The sequence below is a fragment of the Hoplias malabaricus genome, chromosome Y (genome assembly GCF_029633855.1).
Source record: "Hoplias malabaricus isolate fHopMal1 chromosome Y, fHopMal1.hap1, whole genome shotgun sequence".
In the NCBI taxonomy this organism is placed as follows: domain Eukaryota; kingdom Metazoa; phylum Chordata; class Actinopteri; order Characiformes; family Erythrinidae; genus Hoplias; species Hoplias malabaricus.
This window is the reverse complement of record NC_089820.1, coordinates 2,610,378-2,629,459: the sequence shown is the minus strand read 5'-3', so window position 1 is coordinate 2,629,459 and position 19,082 is coordinate 2,610,378. Positions and strand designations below refer to the sequence as shown.

The window sequence follows — 19,082 nt, the reverse complement described above, 5'->3', positions numbered from 1 at the left end:
TGTGAGATATCAAAATAGCCCTATTAATTTTTTTTCCTTTCACATTCAAGACTAAAGATAAAGCTATGACACAACCAACATGCTTTTACTGGCATAGGAATCGCATATATGATCAATTTCATTGTGAATTTAGAATTAATCACAGCACATAGACAGCACTAGTGAAAATAGTAACAGATCACAATACTTTATTAGACAGGCTCAAAAAATAGAGTCTCAAAAGTAGAACCTGAAACGTCAGTTAATTAAAATGGAGGACAGTGTTATATTACCCGAATAGTGCTTCTTCATCTTTGAAATATTGCTGAGTGCAGAAGGGCACTATTTTTACAAGATGCTGGAGAATGGTTTATGATTTCATTGCTTCTAGTTTGGACGGTTGCAATGCCCTACTTGCTGGATGTTCCAGTAAAAGCTTTCACTGGGTCAAGATTACCGCAGCCTCACAAAAAGTCTGATCATATTATTCTGGAATTATCAATGCTTCATTTACTACTAATCAAACCTCAAATATATTGCAAAACACTGCTACTAACAGACACCAATCAACCATAACATTATGACCACCTCTTTGGTTTTACACTCACTCCGCTGGTTGCTCTGTATCAGTGGCGGATGCTGGTCTTTCAAGGAGGGGAAGCTCAATTTCGGCCTACATCATAAAATGTGTTGGTTTATTTATACGTAAATTCTACCCTCCGTTCCTTTTCAAGAAAATGATCTGTGACCCTGTCGTACCAACAAGGCGTCTTTTCCAGGGACTTGACTAGTGTCCTCTCAATTGCCAGCAGAGCTAGGCTGCTTAAACGGCCTTGGCTCATGTGAAGTGTGTCCGCCTGTGAGTGCTTTGTGACGGTGGAGGGGCTCAGCAGCACACGCTGGACAGAAACTGCGATAGAAGTCAGAAAGAGTGATAGAAGTCAGTCTCCAAACACAAGCAGCTACAAAAAACCCACCAGAAATAGAAGCTTGATTTGTCGCTAGTCGTTTTTTAACAAAGAAAATGCCTCTAAGGGGATTAAGAAAGTCTCCGGTTCAACTCAGAACAGAATAAAAAATGTAAAATAAAAAATGTAATGCTCCCACGAATCTTTACACCAAAATATCGCTGATTCGCTCATTTCGCTGTCAATCAAAAAGGGATTCAGCCTCAGACAGATCATCCAATCATCATTCAGAAGCTGAGCGTCTGGGCCAGCCGAGGCCAGCCCACTGCCCCATAGACCCCCAGAGACGCTGAGCGTCCGATGGGCGGGACAAAGCCCAGCATTTATTCGCTGCACTTCGTGCGAACTCTGTGGACGCTGAGCGTCTTAAAGCACCGTGAAACTGCGGGAAAGCCGCGTCTTTACCAGTGATAAGAAGCTGATTCTGAACAAAAGTTGAGCGCGTTGTAGTGCATATTTATTCAATGACATGTACACACAACAGTATATATTTGATCACTTATTTTTTGACATTTTAGGGGAAGCTGAGCTTCCCTTGCAGTCTTAGAGCAATCGCCTCTGCTCTGTATACTTTATTCATTGCCACTGACCTGGTGGTGGTGTATAAGCGTGTTGTGCTAGAATGAGTGGATCAGACACAGCAGTGCTGCTGGAGTTTTTAAACACTGTATCCACTCGCTGTACACTCTAATAGACACACATTACTTGTTGTTCCACCGAGTAGACGTAAAATCAGAGACAGTGGCTCATCTGTCACTGCACAGTGTGTGTTGGTCATTCTCTAGTCCTTCAAAAGTGGACACAGGATGCTGTTGGCTGGTGTAATATGCTTGTTCCAGCAGTGACACTGAGGGCTTTAAAACCTCCAGCAGCACTGCTGTGTCTGATCTACTCATACAGGCACAACACAAACTAACACACCACCACCACATCAGTGCCACTGCAGCGCTGATAATGATCCACCACCCAAATCATACCTGCTGTGTGGGAGTCCTGACCATTGAAGAACATGGTGAAAGGGGGCAATTAGTGCATACAAAGCAACAGATCCTGTATGATCAGTGGTTCTCAGAGATTGGACAGTGAGTGTTGAAACAAGGCGGTGGTCATAATGTTATGTTTCAAAATACTTTCTTACCATAGCTCTTAAAATACTCACACTATCATGTGATAATAAACCTTACAGTAGTGTCTAGTTTTTCTGAATTTACTTCTTATTCTCACTCTAATAGGCTGCTAAAAGTTGTCATTGGCTTCCTTGGACTTTTTCCTTATTCTCAATGTTACTTTTCTAATAGTAGTCACTTTTTATCATTTGCTAATCTATACACTTATATCCAAATCAAACATTCTATTTCCTGTTTGCATATCCATTATTGTTATACTTATTCTCCATTTGAGTCTTGATTACATTCCAACGTTTTTCCCTGCTTCTTCTCCTTCTGCTTGTTCACTTGTGGCTAGAACCCCATAGTCCATTAAGCTGTTTTGTGAACATATGAGCTGTACAAAGCAGTCTGTAAATAAATCTGAGTTGAACTGAAATGAATAATGGTTCAACATCTCACCCTCTCACCAGCCAAGGTCACCATATCGAGCGGTCCATACATAAAGCGTCCCGTCACAACCTTCTGTGCATCCTCTGTAAACACTACATCATTTACTCTGTGATTGGCCGTCACATTCTGTCAGTCAAACAAGAATTATGCAGAAGATAAACTCTTTTGGTTGTAGCCATATTAAGAAACTGAAATAGCATGTTTTTTTTAGCCTGTGATTTTTCACCAAGCTACTCACTCGAATTTTAACGTGAGTTCTCTTCCTCAGCCATTTCTCACGTGGCTTAGATGGTGTAAACTCAGACACCTCTTTGCCATCCAGCTCCAAAATACTGGAATTCTCATGCCTCATGACCTAAGGTGGAAACACCAGCAAAAACAGTGGTGGTGAGTATGTCTATAAAACATAAGCATGTAATAATTATCAATAATAACACTTCTCTCACACAGACAACACAGAATTCTGGCTAATTTCATTAAGGAAAATTTGAGTGCTCGCACACTGCATACTCATTCCTTCAACTGTAATTCTACACAACATTATTTGATTTATCTGTGATATGCAGATAAAATGTCATAACAGCAATCAAGCTATTGTTTAAGCCATTATAACTTCAGCTCAGCCTGCAAAAGTTAGCCAAAGACTATCCTTGGTGTTATTCAGTGACAGCAAGTTAATCATGCTTGTCATATCTGTTTAGTGTAAAACACCTTATTTTCTATGCTCTGAGGGACTCTGTCTATTAGAGAGAATTTTGTGTAAGATTCCTGTTTGACATTTGTAGATATTTTAACTACTAATACTCATTTTGACATTAACATGTTTGTTCCAGTTTTTACTATTAATATGCAGTTACTTCCCAGTTCGGACTGGATTAAATATGTTGGAGTTAGTCTGTGTTTTCTTCACGTGAGTGTCTTTCTCTCTCTTCCTCTGAGGAAAATACCGGACTGAATGATCTACGCACCACACTAAGTGCTCATCTGATAATAAATCCCACATGAACACCCCCACTGTTTTTCTGTGTGATTATTTTTATTAATTAAAATAAAAAAGCTAATAAATAAGTGCCATTTCAGGAATAATTTAAATGCAGTCCGAATAATCAGTGGCACAAATGTGACATGATAATAATAAAAAATACTGAATATAATTGCTATATTTAAGATTACATTTATATCGATTATATGCATAGTAATGATTCATTTTATAATTAATTTCACATACAAATTTAATCAGAATTATGTGTATTTACATTTATGCATTTATTATTTTACACAGGTGCATCTCAATAGTTTAGAATATCATCAAAAAGTTTATTTTAGTAATTCAATTCAAAAAGTGAAGCTCATATTACATAGATTCATTACAAAGAGAGTGATCTATTTCAATTGTTTATTTATTTTAATGTTGATGATTATGGCATACGGCCAATGAAAACCAAAAGTCATTATCTCAGAAAATTAGAATATTATATAAAACTAATTAATATCTTTATTTTTAATACAGAAATGTTGCCCTACTGAAAAGTATGTACAGTATATGCACTCAATACTTGGTTGGGGCACATTTTGCATGATGTACTGCATCAATGCGGCATGCTATGGAGGCGATCGGCCTGTGGCACTGCAATGGAATTCCAGGTTGCTTTGGTAGTGACACCCCATTGATTCTCTATGGAGTTTAGGTCAGGCGAGTTTGCGAGTGTGGACAGAAGCTAAGTCCAGCTAGAAAATGAAATCTGCATCTCTATAAAGCTTGTAATCAGAGGGAAGCATGAAGTGCACTAAAATTTCCTGGTAGATGGTTGCACTGACTTTGGACTTGATATAACACAGTGGACTAACACCAGCAGATGACATGGTTCCCCAAACCATCACTGATTGTGGAAACTTCACACTAGACTCAAGCAGCTTGGATTGTGTGCCTCTCCACTCTTCCTCCAGACTCTGGGGCCTTGATTTCCAAATTAAATGTAAAATTTACTGTCATCTGAAAACAAGACTTTGGACCACTTTGCAACATTCAAGTCCTTTTTCTCTTTGGCCCAGGTAAGATGCTTCTTTTTCTACCACACTTTTTCCTTCCACTGAACTTTCCATTAATATGTTTGGATACAGCAGGAGGGTGTCAATAACTGCCTTCTGGACATCTGTCAAATCAGCAGTCGTCCTCATGATTGTGTAGACTACTGAACCAGACTAAGGCACACTTTTAAAAGCTTAGGAGTTGCAGGTGTTTTGAGTTGTTTATTCTAATTTTCTGAGATAATGACTTATGGGTTTTCATTGGCTGTAAGATCCTTTCATTGGATCTAATTTATTGAAACGCACCTGCATGTATTACTATGTTTACATTAATCTGAGGGAACATTTGTGTGTAGAGTTGTGTCCTCATCCCTTTCAATGATAACTCTGCGAATGTGGTTATGACTCAAGTATTTCTGTCTGTGTGGTATTTGAGAATTCTCTCACTGTCCTTTAACTCTGGCCAACAACTAAAACAGCGAACAGAAAATCTAACACAGAAAAACAAACAAGAGCCATAACTTTTACATTCATGTTTCAAAAAAAGATGGATTGCTTAATTTAAATGACATAACACAGCATAGTGTAACCATACAGAAATACCACCTTTGCTTTGAGCTCACCTGTCTCAGCAAGAACGACACAACATCTGTGGACTCCCAATACGAAGCATGGAAAAGATGGGGCAATGCCACAGTGGGGAAAGCTGTCAGGGCATCAGGGCAGTAAAGTGCAAAGTCCAGACGCTTAGTACCCCACCAGCGGGCAGCAACTATTAAAAGGGTGCAAAGAAGTCAGTCTTCTATCAGAACCAGTTGTTCACAGGTTACACTGCCAGCGCGTGAAAGAAATTAGTTAATACATAAACAATCAATTTAACAATCATTCATTCAAACCCACGCGGACCAACTCCTCACAGACAGTCACCCGGAGCGGGAATTGAACCCACAACCTCCAGGCCCCTGGAGCTGTGTGACTGCGACACCTCTCTGCTGCACCACCGTGCCGCCCAATTTAACAATCATATACAAATTAATTATATTAAATCCCAACCAGCACACCCTTAGTACAGGCCATAAGTGTTGAATATGGGTTAGTTGAGTTGAAGATGGACATGGGTTCTTCATAGAACCCTGGTGGGCTGTCTATGTCACAGAACTGTGGATAGCCCTTTAAATCTCCATATATGGCCAATGTGGCCAAGAGTGGGTTTTTCTAAATTTAGAGAAATGTAGTGTTGTTGGGTGAGCTGCCCAGATGTCATCCTGGTCCTAAGCTTGGATACTAGATGTCATCCATGTGTGGGGCCAATATTGGACAAAACATGGGTGTGGTGGCTGGGATATTAATATGCTACTATTATTAGACATTCCACTACACAAACCTCAGTTTTTAAAAAGGTTGGGACATTATGTCTAATGCAAGTACAAACAGAAAGCAGTACTTTGTAAATTTTAATAAAAACAGAATTTTAATGGTTCTACGATGAATTTCATCATTGTTATTTATATTTGTTATAAATGTTTGTCTCAGGGGTAATTAAAAATTAGGAAACAGTATAATGTAATGATTGAAGAAAAAAAATGACACAGGTGATGCAATCTTGCTAAGAATCATCCAGGAAAAGCCTTTACCTTTATGAGAAAAGATGTCTCAATGCTCTGCACTTTGCAAATATGCATCAGTTTAAAAGCAAGGTTCCTCAGTAAATTATTTTAAGAATTTTATCCATCTTGCTCTTTCCAGTGCAATGTGTGTTCATGACAGCACCAAGTGACATTATGTGTAGTTGCATAATTATAGAGCAAAGTTTGCACAATATGACATAGGCCCTGTACAGTTGTACAGCTGAAGAGAAAGGAAAAAATATAAAAGGAAAAAATGCCTAAATATTATGCTTTCAGATATATATTAATAAAAATAACTGCTTTCAGGTTTCAACAGCATTTCACATTCTGCCCAATCTTGTTTTGGTATAGACTTTGCATCTTACCCTTTGTTAAAAATTTGGGAAAAAACTACAAGGCAACCAGCATATCCCAAAACAATAAACATACTAAAGGAAAAGTTAGAAGCATGGACTCATTTTACATTTGTAAACTTAGTTACACAGGAGTTAAATACAATATTAAAAATAGATAAAGCTCGATGTTTTTCTCAATTTAAATCCCAGATCATTTTTTTTGTTTTTCCTGCGAAAGATTGGCACTCTTGTAAAATGACACAATGCTTGAAATATTGCATTTCTGAAATAATGAACAATTCATGTAGCAAGTCTTAGAAAAACCAGCTTTGTTCAGTTGCAACACGGTTTTTCTTTTAAACACACTGTAGAAATATTTTTTTAAATTGCCACTTCTTGAAGTATCAGAATTCTCAGAAAAACTTAATGAAACGGTATAAAATGGGTCCATTAAGGAAAGGTAGCTTATTTATTCAGGTTTTGATTAAAACATGAACTTGAATTCTGTGTTGTTTGCTTAAAGATTCTGACAGACACTTTGATTAGTTTAGTGTTGTATTAATATATTATTCAGCAGCCAAAGCATTTGTGACACAAGGCAAGAAGATAGACTCCAGGCCCCACTGTTTCATACACCCAAGGTAAATTTAGGAAATCATGCTTCCTAACAATAACTCTCAGTGAATATTAGGTATAAGATCCACAAGAAAGCAGCACTCCATATAGCAAGAAAGACAGCTATCCATCACCCAAGTTTCTGAATGAGAGTTTAGGTAAGTTCTTGAGTTATGACAGAAGCTTCTTTTCAGGGCTGTGAAAAAGATCTCCGTGCTTTCTCCTTCGTGACCACTGATGTACAGGGCTATCTAAGAAGTGAAACAAACTATACCTTTATGACATAAGGAAAAATCTTAATAACAGACTACAAACCGAAGAGGCTTATGGTGAGTTAAATAACCAAAATCTCATCAAAAAGTCAACACATCTTGGACAAACTTTGTAAATAACTGTGGAAACTGTGGGTTGTGTTTCCCCTTTGGATTGTCCTATACAATGATCATGAAGGGTTGGAGATAAAAGAAAGGTTTGTTAGATTTCTAGGTGGCAGCCAACAGTGGCTGTGGTCCGGTGTTGAATACCTTGGTCAATGTCTGGCTGCGAGTCCATAGAAACCAGATCACACATGGCAAAATCCAAGGAAGCAGTGTTGGTTCGCTGAAAACCCAATGGAGAACATGGACCTGTCTCAGCATCAGGTCCTAGATCAGGTGCTGGATCTAGTTCTGGTGCTGGCAAGAAGATGTTCTTATCTTTTCTATGTAACTTGGGAGAAGGGCTTCTTGGGAAGAACTTTTGGGACGTCAAGGCGAGTTGGGCCAAAAGGCTGGATTTTTTGCTTTTATTAACTTGGCTTGCGTTAGCTACGACAAAAGACATTAGAAAACTTGAATTCAAGAATTTATATTTGAGGGAAGATTAAAATAATTGTGTTCCATCCTATTTACCAACTTTCATTAGAAACGTAAATACATATTATTTTATCATGTGTTTGACGCTGGAAAAAAAAACAAAAAAAAACTATGCCTCTGAACTTCATTACAGTATCTCTTTGCATGGACTGTATGCATATGTGCATTTACAATAAGACAATGAACATAGAACACAGAACAAAAAAAACGTCTTTACTCAGCTTTCTCAGCTGTTTCTATTTACATAATATTCAGTCTGCCTTGCCAAAATGCTTGGAGGAAAAGTGTGTGTTGTAAAGGGCATGTGTGAAAGAAAAGGGGTTCATGTGACTGCAAATGTATGAGAGAGGAGGGGAAAAAAGACAGAGACAGAGAGAGAAAGATATACAGGGCATGAGTAGGACACACTTACTGTTGGCTATGTTGGAGGCAGTGTAACTGTCTGCCATCCCTGAGACCTGGCTGGCAATGCTGACCTCACTGGCCCGCCGCACTGGGCCCCGGCACTGGGGGGCCGTTATGGGGGAGGAGGGGTACGAACTGTCCATGAAGACACCACCATGAGACTGAACAACATCCGCTAGTGAGCCGAAACAAGGAGAGCCCATTAGACACACATGCCCTCAGAGACACATGCACATAAACATAGCCACACACCCACACACCAGTGGCGATTGCTCTAAGACTGCAAGGGAAGCTCAGCTTCCCCTAAAATGTAAAAAAATAAGTGATCAAATATATACTGTTGTGTGTACATGTCATTGAATAAATATGCACTACAACGCGCTCAACCTTTGTTCAGAATCAGCTTCTTATCACTGGTAAAGACGCGGCTTGCCTCTCAATCATTCCCGCACTTCACAGTGCTTTAAACAGTGTCCACAGAGTTCAATAGTGAAGCAGCGAAACGAGACGAGTCATTGGATAAATGCTGGGCTTTGTCCCACCCATCGGACGCTCAGCGTCTCTGGGGGTCTATGGGGCAGTGGGCTGGCCTCGGCTGGCCCGGACGCTCAGCTTCTGCATGATGATTGGATGATCTGTCTGAGGTTGAATCCCTTTTTGATTGACAGCGAAATGAGCGAATGAGCGATCCTTTGGTGTAAAGATCCGTGGGAGCACAGGGGGACACACTTCACATGGGCCAAGGCCGTTTAAGCAGCCTAGCTCTGCTGGCCATTCAGAGGACACTAGTCAAGTCCCTGGAAAAGACGCCTTGTTGGTACGACAGGGTCACAGATCATTTTCTTAAAAAGGAACGGAGGGTAGAATTTGCGTATAAATAAACCGACACATTTTATGATGTAGGCCGAAACTGAACTTCCCCTCCTTGAAAGACCAGCATCCGCCACTGCCACACACACACACAATGAAATGGACAGGGTATAACACATGGTGAATTTGGCATTGTTATTGTTTGTGAGTCATTCTGAGATCTGATTCCTGAAGTCATACAAAGCATGATGGATGTGAAGACTAGAGCAAAAAAGTCTTAAAAAAAAAAAAAAAAAAAAAAAAGATTTTTCCTGTAAAATTTTCTTATGATATTCCTATTTATTGGCTAGTTTATTTAGAATCTACATTTGAAATAAAACATATTTCTGTTTAAACTACACATACAAAAGTAAACTACAGTTTATAGTAGATTAAAATTTTTATTATAATGTCTGTATAAAAAACACTGCTTTAAAACCATTATTTATGTCTAATTATGTTCCTGGAAACTCAATCAAAAGAGGCAATTAGTGATAACCCATGGCCCTTTTCTGAGGTAGGATCCATTTAGACTAATAATAATACATAAAGACTCTATTGAAGGAACCACAATGCTAATGAAAGCTAACAAATATAAAACAGATTGCTCATGAAAGAACCCAAAACAATGGCCAATAATTCAAAAGCTGTTACCTCTGAGAATTCTTTAGTGGATTGTTATTAATATAATATAAATATTATGGTAGAGTTAATTTGTTTAAATATCTTCAATGAGTTGTAATCAGTAGCAAAAACAGCAAGATTTATCACAAGTCAGGCTAGTCAAAAAAAAACAACACAGAACACAACACATACACAAACTCATGCCCACACATGCATGCACAGAGAGGCAAGACATTAACAAACCTTCATGGCAACAATGAGTGACACCTAACATTAAATGTGGGTGCACTTTGCACAGTACCCATACATAAAAAAAGGATAAATAAATGCTACAATGGCTTGCACAGCCAGATAGAAAACATATACAAGGCTAATTTTAATTTTGGAAAGGTCAGGGCCACCATTTTCTACAGAAAATGTAATAATTTGCTCAATTTAACATAACTTTTGTTTGTTGGCTAATACACACATCAAACACCATAGATATACTTACAAATATAATGTATTGGGTTCAGCCAGGCATGTCAACAGGGCTGCAACCTTGGGGTATTCAATGTATTAAGTGTACAAATAAGCTGTATAGTGTTTTTGTCTAACATAAATTGTAATTCAAACACTCTCCTGCCCTTTGGTCATTTTGTGGTAACTGTTGCATAGTATTAAAAATGACAATTTTCAGTTAATTTTAAATAAAATAACCTAAAATTAAATGTTGTATTTTTCTCTTTTTTTTTTCTGAGAAAGTTTCCTCAATATTTGCTGGCTCTCCAGTCTGTTTGCATGCTCAAAACCCGTCTAATGTGTTTACAAAGCCCCAGTGACAATAAACGGTTACAAAACCGTAAAAAAAAGGGTCTCTGTCAAATATTGAAAAGTATGAACTGAGATGAGGATATTGCTCTACTTTTGCTCCATATGTGGATGATATTGACTTATTTTGCTGTTTCAGATTACTTAATGCAGAACTGACATTAAATTCAGGAGACTGCATGAAAGTAAACAGAGACTGAATGTACTATAAAAACTCAACAACTCAAGTTATAAATCAGTTTCTGTGGTAATTCAAACAGTGAATTAAAAAAAAAATAAAAAATAAAAAATAAAACTTACAGACAAGTTCAATTTCAGCCACATGCAAACAACAGTAATTTTTTTCCCTGAAACATTCCGTTCCACCTTAAAAATCCTGGCGCTTCTGAACGTAAACAAATGAGAGAAAAGTATTTTACCAGTATTGTAGATGTTGCCTTTAACGTCTACAATAACGTCGATTTATCAGCACATGATATTTATTGGCCACTTTCATATCATGCATCACTAACAGGAATGAGTCCAACGGCACAAACACTGAGCACAGAGAGGTCACACGGGCGGCAGAGGCTACACAGTCAACAGAGTTGCCTTTAAGAATAAATACGCTTTCTTGTATACAATAATGAAATAATCTTTTTTTTTTAAACCACCTAAACCAAGACTCGCATATAAATTTTGATCCCCAAGAACAGAATAAATTGATGTACATGCTTTTGCAGTGCTTTTTCCTTGGTGGAGCTCATAATGAACGCAGTGATGAATAATTCCTTCTTGCTTGCCCTTTTCAAACTACTTTTTTAGTACATATTTTGTTGAAAAAAAAATGACAATTGTTATATTTAATACTATAATACAATTAAAAAAAATAATTAAACAGTTAAAAAATTTCAACATAGCTGGAGAATGTCTTAATTTGCAATCACAATTATACATTACACAAAAATGCTCTGAAACGAATTTGTACACCTAATACACTATATCGCCAAAAGTATTCACTCACCCACCCAAATAATTGAATTCAAGTCTTCCGATTACTTCCATGGCCACAGGCGTATAAAACCAAGCACCTAGACATGGAGACTGCTTCTACTCACATCTGTGAAAGAATGGGTTGCTCTCAGAAGCTCAGTGAGTTCCAGTGTGTCACCTGTGCAACAAGTCAAGTCGTGAAATTTCCTTCCTACACTGTCAGTCAACTGTCAGTGGTATTGTAACAAAGTGGAAGTGATTGGGAACGACAGGAACTCAGCCACGAGGTAGTAGGTCATGTAAAATGACAAAGCATGGGCAGCGGAAGCTGAGGAAAAACTTGATTGGCCTGCACCTCAACCCAATAGGATACTTTTGGGATGAATTAGAGTGGAGACTGCTAGCCAGGACTTCTCGTCCAACATCAGAATCTGACCTCACAAATGTGCTTCTGGAAGAATGGTCAAACATTCCCATAAATGCACTCCTAAACTTTGTGGAATACCTCCCTAGTAAAGTCGAGGCTGTTATAGCTGCAAAGGGTGGGCAGACATTATATTAAACCATATGGATTAATAATAGGATGTCACTCCAATTCATATGCATGTGAAGGCAGACGAGCCAATACTTTTGGCAATATAGTGTACCTACCAGATAGGGTTGGGTGGTATGATGATAACAATGTATACCACAGTACGGAAAAAGCTGAGAATCTTTGAAAATGATTACAGCACCTGAAAATGACAATGTGACAAAGTTTTGTTCCAAATTTAGAAATCTATCACAGAAATGAGCAGAGACAAACTGCAGAGAGACAAGGTCACCTCAACAGAAACGCTCCGTCTTTCTTTTTCGCTCACAGCCAGACAGGAACACCCACAGCTCATACATTCTGGCAACGTCTCAAACCACACACGTTATTTCACAAATCACCACTTCCAGGGGTGCACTGTTTTCTTACAAACAGCCTGTCTTTCCTGTAAGGTGATATAATGCACTGATAAGTTTACTAGAGAACTTCACACAAATAACATTACTGTCTCTTCTCGAGATACTGCAAGATGAAACCCAACAGAGTTCACTCAGCAAGCTACATCGGGCAGTTAAACACTGCACCCTTCACTCAATGAGCAACTTGGTGCGATTAAGCCCTGTTCAAACACAATGTTTGGTACACAAACCTTGAATTGTTCACTATGCAAGCTACACAAGGCAACTAAACCCCCATTTATTCACTCTTCTAGCTGCACAATTCCCACATTTTGGGAGATTTAACCGATCAGGAGAGTGGAGACTAATGTTTTCTAGCTATGAAACGGTCCCTCTCTGACCAAATTGGCATCTTGTCTGTTTGTCACTGCTTAATGACATCTACACTGTTTACACACCAATGGTTTTTGAATAAAAATGTATATTTGAATAATGTTTATTAATAAATATTAATAAAAACTTGTTTAAAATCTGTTAATTTATAAGGATGTTACGGCTGATTTAAGCACTGCAACTCATCATAGCTCAATCCACCTGTATTTGTTTACAAGCAGAAATAGATGCACAGACATTATCACCATGATTAGGAACAAGAGATGATGCACTTTATATGGATATCTATGGTAAACCGTATGGTCTTCCTTCCTGAAGATGCATATTACAGCACACTGCAACTGAGCCTGAAAATGTTAAATTTCAAATTAATCACCTAAAGTGAAGTTTTTCAGCACTTAACGCACCTGGCTTATGTTTGAATTTCACTTAAAAATTACTGCACAACCTGATTTTCACAAACATTTTCAGAAAAACTGAGCTTAATTTCAGCACGTAAATGTAGTGGTTCATCTGTTCTGGTATGGGTAAAGCTAAAAAGCACAAAACAAAGCAACATTAAATTAATTCAACAACACAAATTAGGGGTGCATTGATATGAAATTACATGGCCAATAATCGTTACCCAAAATTAATGCAGAGTTTATGACAGGCATTCATTCATTATCTGTAACCCCTTATATCCAATTCAGGATTGCGATGGTTCTGAAGACTACCCTGAATCACTAGAAACAAGGCAGAAACACACCCTGGAGGGGGCGCCAGCCCTTCACAGGGTGACACACACTCATACATTCACACACTCACACCTATTAACATTTTTGAGTTGCCAATCCACGTACAAACATCTGTTTTTGGACTGTGGGTGGAAACCGGAGCACCCGGAGGAAACCCACAGTTAACATAATTCCAAAGTTTTAGTCGATTTATCAGCAGATGATATTTATTGGCCACTTTCATATCATGCATCACTAACAGGAATGAGTCCAACGGCACAAACACTGAGCACAGAGGTCACACGGGCGGCAGAGGCTACACACAGTCAAGAGATGTGGATGTGGTCTTGGACGTGTTCTCGGGCCAGTGGAGTACAGGCACGGAGATGCTTGTCTCACTGACAACATCCTGACAGCGCTGCAAACTCTCCAGCAACAGCTGAGGGTGACTTTGCACTGTCTCCACTGAGTAGAGTGAAGAATCAACAGTGAAAGGGGAAAACAACAGGGAAAAAGTTTGGGAGGGCCAGTGGAAGGGAGGAGAAAAGAAGTCAATGAATGGACAAAAATACATCAAGCAGCAAAGACATGAGAAAGAAAGTAAAGCCCTGTTTCATTAATCTATTTTACAAGTGGAATGGCACTAAAAATCCACAAAACTGGAGATACGTGTTTTTAATTGGACTGTGGCAAGATAATTTTATATATATATATATAGATCTTGTCGCAGTCAAATTAAAAACATGTATCTCCAGTTTTGTGGATTTTTAGTTTACTACATCAGCCTTCCTTCACGTTGTGTGAAAATGTCATGATGAATGGACCAAAAGATATGCTCCAAAATTACTTGGAATAAAATATAAAGTTTGTATTTTGGGACTATATATAAATATATAAATGAAAACAAAAATATTATTGTGCTATTTCATCCTAGAGCAAATTCCACTATTATAATAGAGTCTCCTATAGTCTTATAAAGACCTAATATATAGGAACTCAAAAAGCAGAATAAGTAATAAGTGCAAAAAAGGTAACGTTACCAATGTCATTTATCTCAAGTTTTAAAATGATTCCATATGATTCCTCTATTCACTTTTAACTCTCCATTTTGTATTTGTACTTTCAAAAATAGACAGATTGGGTTGGCAATAATTTTCCTTAGTTATGCATTTCTCAAATCTGTCTTCACTTATACATCTCTTATTTTGACCCCATTTTGATGTTTGTTGGATCTAGTGACTCACTGGCTAATGAACAAGTGATTAACACACCTGGGAGATATGACCTGTCTGATAACAGCTTTATTCTATGTCTCTGTGACATATTGTGGATTGTTCAAACACATAATGGCGGCACGGTGGCACAGTTAGATGGCCCCAGGGACCTGGAGGTTGTGTGATCAAGTCCCACTCCGGGTGACTGTCTGTGAGGAGTTTGGTGTGTTCTCCCTGTGTCTGCGTGGGTTTCCTCCAGGTGCTCCGGTTTCCTCCCACGCTCCAAAAACACATGTTGGTAGGTGGATTGGTGACTCAAAAAAGTGTCCATAGGTGTCAGTGAATGTGTGAGTGTGTGTGTGTGTGTGTGAAGGACTGGCACCCCTCCAGGGTGTGTTCCTGCCTTAAGCAGGGTAGAACGCACTGCGACACTGAACTGACAATGAATGAATGAATAAAACACGATGGTTCATACTAAGAACAGACAAAAAATCTGTTTGCTGTGTGTTTTTATTGAGAAGTAAACCTTGAGTATCACTTAGATATGGCACTTGTTCCTTAGCCAGTGACTGAGTGCTGAAAAAAATAATTAAAAACTCAAGCAACAAACTATTTGAACTGAGATCAACACTGCGAGACATGAGATGTGTAACTGACTCAATGAAAAGCCAAAACTGATTATTTATGAAAGTAAAATACCAGACGGATGCATAAAAACCTTATCATGCAGCAACCACATTTCAGAGTGTTTATACACAACCATGGCAGGACTAGATCCATCCTGTTTTGGGAGGCAAATAAATTCCATTCAAAATACTTCTCTATAATGAACTCAATCCATGAATTGTGGGTGAGCTATATGCCAGCAAGGTGAGTTAACAAGGGCATATTTAATGGACTATTCAAATGGGGCCAAAGAGGCAGACGCAACAACAATCAGATGTGAACTGGAACGTCCATGATGATGTTGACAGGTGATGTTAAAGCCCAGCAACATCTTCAGTGAGAAAAAAAAGTTATATTTAAGATTTAGACCTAAAGCCCAAAGCACGCACGTGCACAAAAAAAAAGCTGGTTATATTCAGTGTATTTCAACATTTGTGCCCTCTGTTTATACAGAATACAGAAACTTTCCTATCCATTTCTGTTCTTAACTGTGAGTGAAGGCCCTTCAAGGCCCCACATTCAAGCTCACAGCCTAAATTAATATTTCTAAACCCAAATCTTAGGAGCTAGATTTCTGTCAATTTACCGAGCAGGGCGGAGTTGCCGTCCCCGAGTGGGAAGCGCTGGTAGCGTGGTACATTAAAAGGAGGGAGCAGATGGAACTTCTTTTCCAACAGGGGCTCCAAGCGTGAGGCAGAAGGATCAGCCGGGTGAAACAGGTTGTAGACTTGCTGACAGGCAGGACGCAGCTGAGCCACTAGAGGGCATCACAGGAGAAGGTTAATCAGAACCCAACAATACTGAAATACACTGCTATTATCTGTAGGCATTAGGAGTGATTAACATGCCAAAAATATTATATCATGATATATTTAGACATCTTCACAATAAACAGAGTACCACAATATTAAGATTTTAGTTTTTTTTTTTAATGATACCCCAGCATAATATGGCTTAATTTGTCATATTTAGATCCAGATTTATTATTGCAGTATTATATAAACCTATGGTCATAACACCCACAGAATGAAAACTAAGCTAAATGTTATTATCATACAGCAAAAACAAACAAACAAACAAACAAAAAAGTTCAAAGTCTTTCTATATCATCATTATCACAGTCTTATGAAATGACTGAGGGAGAAGTTAATTATTTCCTATTCATTTACAACTTGGTTCTGTAATTCATGCCCATAACCTTCCCATGATTGCTCTCTTATCTAGACACCCTCTAAATCAGTGGCTGGTGGTAAATCTTAGAGCCTTATCTTTATAAAAGTTTTTTTTTTCTCAATGTGAAACCCTGAGTAGCTGTGGCCTGGGAAATACAATTCCTAGTTATTATTTCTATGTGAGCTAATGAGCTACTATAGCCATTTTTTTTTAAATGATCCATATCATATCAAACAGAAACGTGAACAATATTCACTGATCAGCTAAAAGATTAAAATGACCACCTTGTTTCTACATTCATTGTCCATTTTGCCAACTCCACTTAACAAACAGGAGCACTTGGTAGTTCAACGATTACAGACTGTAGTGCATTGGCTGTTCTGTACAAACTGTTAGCCCCATTTCAGTCTGTTCCTCAACACTCAGGACCACCAGGGTGTAGATATGATTTTTGCTGCAGTGACACTAGTGTAGTGGTGGTGTGTTAGTGTGTGTTGGGCTGGTATGAGTAGATCACACAGCAATATGGGAAGTGGAGCTTATAATATGGACAATGAGCGTAGGAATAATGGTGTTTTTAATATTTTGGCTAAACAGTGGATATAACATTTTATGCCTTTAAAACAATACCAATTGCTATACTCATATGTACCAACAGAGCAATTTAAATACAATTCAGATTTCAAATATTCCTTTCAAATATAGATAATTATTGGGACTATGATAAAATTCTGCATTTTACATAAAAAAAAAATAATAATAAATTAAAAAAAATTATAAAATAAAATGAATTCTTACCATCCAGCATAGGAATTACAGTCTTCCTAAGGGCAAGGACCAAGCCCAGTGGTGAACCAAAGAGGAAAAAGTCTGAGACTTCGAAGTCAAACTTCCCTAATGTACCACATTCCAACATGGTACTGTTGCTGGATCTGCGAGAGCCTGGATCGTTTCTTAAAACACTAGAGTGCAAACTGTGGAAACACAACAGATCAGATTTAAAAGCTGTACCTACAGAAGATCCCCAGACACTTAATTAATAAACGTTAAATGTTTATGAAATAACTGGACGAAACAGTAAACGCTGTCACTGTAAAACAAAAGCAGACATCTTCTAATAAAAATGCACACTAACATTTTGCATGAATCAAAAAATGAGAAATTATGAAATATTGCATTTAATCAGTTTTATTTTCATTATAATTTAAAAAGTACAGCTTCAAAATCATTATGATGCCTCTCTGACCTGTAAGAGGGAGAGTAGAGCCTCTGTTGTTACTACTCTGGGCTCAGCACTGCAGAGAGTGCGGTTTGTGACTTTTGAAGGAGATAGGAAACCACCCCCTCCCTCCAACTCCTCCCTCTTTCCTTGAATTCAGGACAGTGCTATGAAAATTAATTATACTCTGCAATGGTAGCGGGAGCCCAGGAGCAAAAATACAAAATTGTACCTAGTGTTCCTTTAAATGTTATTGTAGTGCTATATTAAATATCTAGCATCTTGCTTTGTACCAGTCTGCTTAAAATGGTTAGGGCAGCCCTGTAGTTAATGACATCATTTGGAACATCTGAAACAATTTGGTTCAATCTCTGTGATATGTGCAGAGTATAAATATTTCTGCAATAACATCAACAGAGTATTACTTGTCAGCAAGACGTTACAAAATATGACAAAATATAAAACATCTGTAATAAAAAAAAAAAAATAGTGACGTGGTTCAATGTTGCCCAAAATGAACCATAATGTAAAGAGTTAATATATTAATGCAACGTTCATTCAAACATTGTGATATATTTAGATGAAAATACACACAGTAACACAGACATACCTGGTCAGAAATGCTTGATGCTGTTTGATTGTGTCCACCTCATAGGTGGAGGAGTCACTCCTCTTTCGAGGGAGTTGCCTTTTGGGGTCATCAGGACCTCCAGAGCAGGGGATGTCAATATTACTCCGGCTGAGCTGTCGGCTACCCTCTAGAGTTGATAGCGACCCTGAAGAAGAGGTGTCTTGACTGCAGTTGATGATGATTCCAGGGGACAGGAGGTCTGGGTCCTGAAAGTAGTGGAGCAGGATACTGGTGAGGAGATTGCCATCAGATAAAGTGATTAAAGTCATTTGCTTGAACGTAGATGTACAATGTCTAAGCTGTTGTCTGCTTTTATTTCCTAATATAAACTGTAGAGCTTTTTTTTTATAAAGTATATGCATCATCACTGAAGGACTATTTTATAAGGGACATTTACCATATAGATACAGGGGCATAATGCCCACTATGTGTACTAAGTACCGGTCACTGAGAACAAAAAAACTATTATTTTAAAATATACAGCTATTTTCTTACAGAATAATTTGATTTATTC

At 38.1% G+C, this 19,082-nt stretch overlaps 1 protein-coding gene across 6 annotated transcripts in view; it reads right to left on the bottom strand.

Moving 5' to 3' along the window:
* The window catches only part of LOC136678120 (membrane-associated phosphatidylinositol transfer protein 2-like), a 91,006-nt gene that overhangs the window by 7,435 nt on the left and 64,489 nt on the right, over window positions 1-19,082 (bottom strand). For 3 of the 6 annotated variants that reach the window (XM_066655982.1, XM_066655983.1, XM_066655984.1), the window contains 8 exons: window positions 18,548-18,774; window positions 17,517-17,692; window positions 16,132-16,302; window positions 8,379-8,546; window positions 7,637-7,918; window positions 5,158-5,306; window positions 2,745-2,861; window positions 2,516-2,632 (listed from right to left, as the gene is read on the bottom strand). In XM_066655982.1, the coding sequence (XP_066512079.1) occupies window positions 2,516-2,632; window positions 2,745-2,861; window positions 5,158-5,306; window positions 7,637-7,918; window positions 8,379-8,546; window positions 16,132-16,302; window positions 17,517-17,692; window positions 18,548-18,774 (1,407 nt within the window). Of the gene's footprint in view, window positions 1-2,515; window positions 2,633-2,744; window positions 2,862-5,157; window positions 5,307-7,636; window positions 7,919-8,378; window positions 8,547-13,989; window positions 14,131-16,131; window positions 16,303-17,516; window positions 17,693-18,547; window positions 18,775-19,082 lie in introns of all 6 variants that reach the window. The other 3 variants (XM_066655987.1, XM_066655985.1, XM_066655986.1) reach the window with 3 other exon arrangements.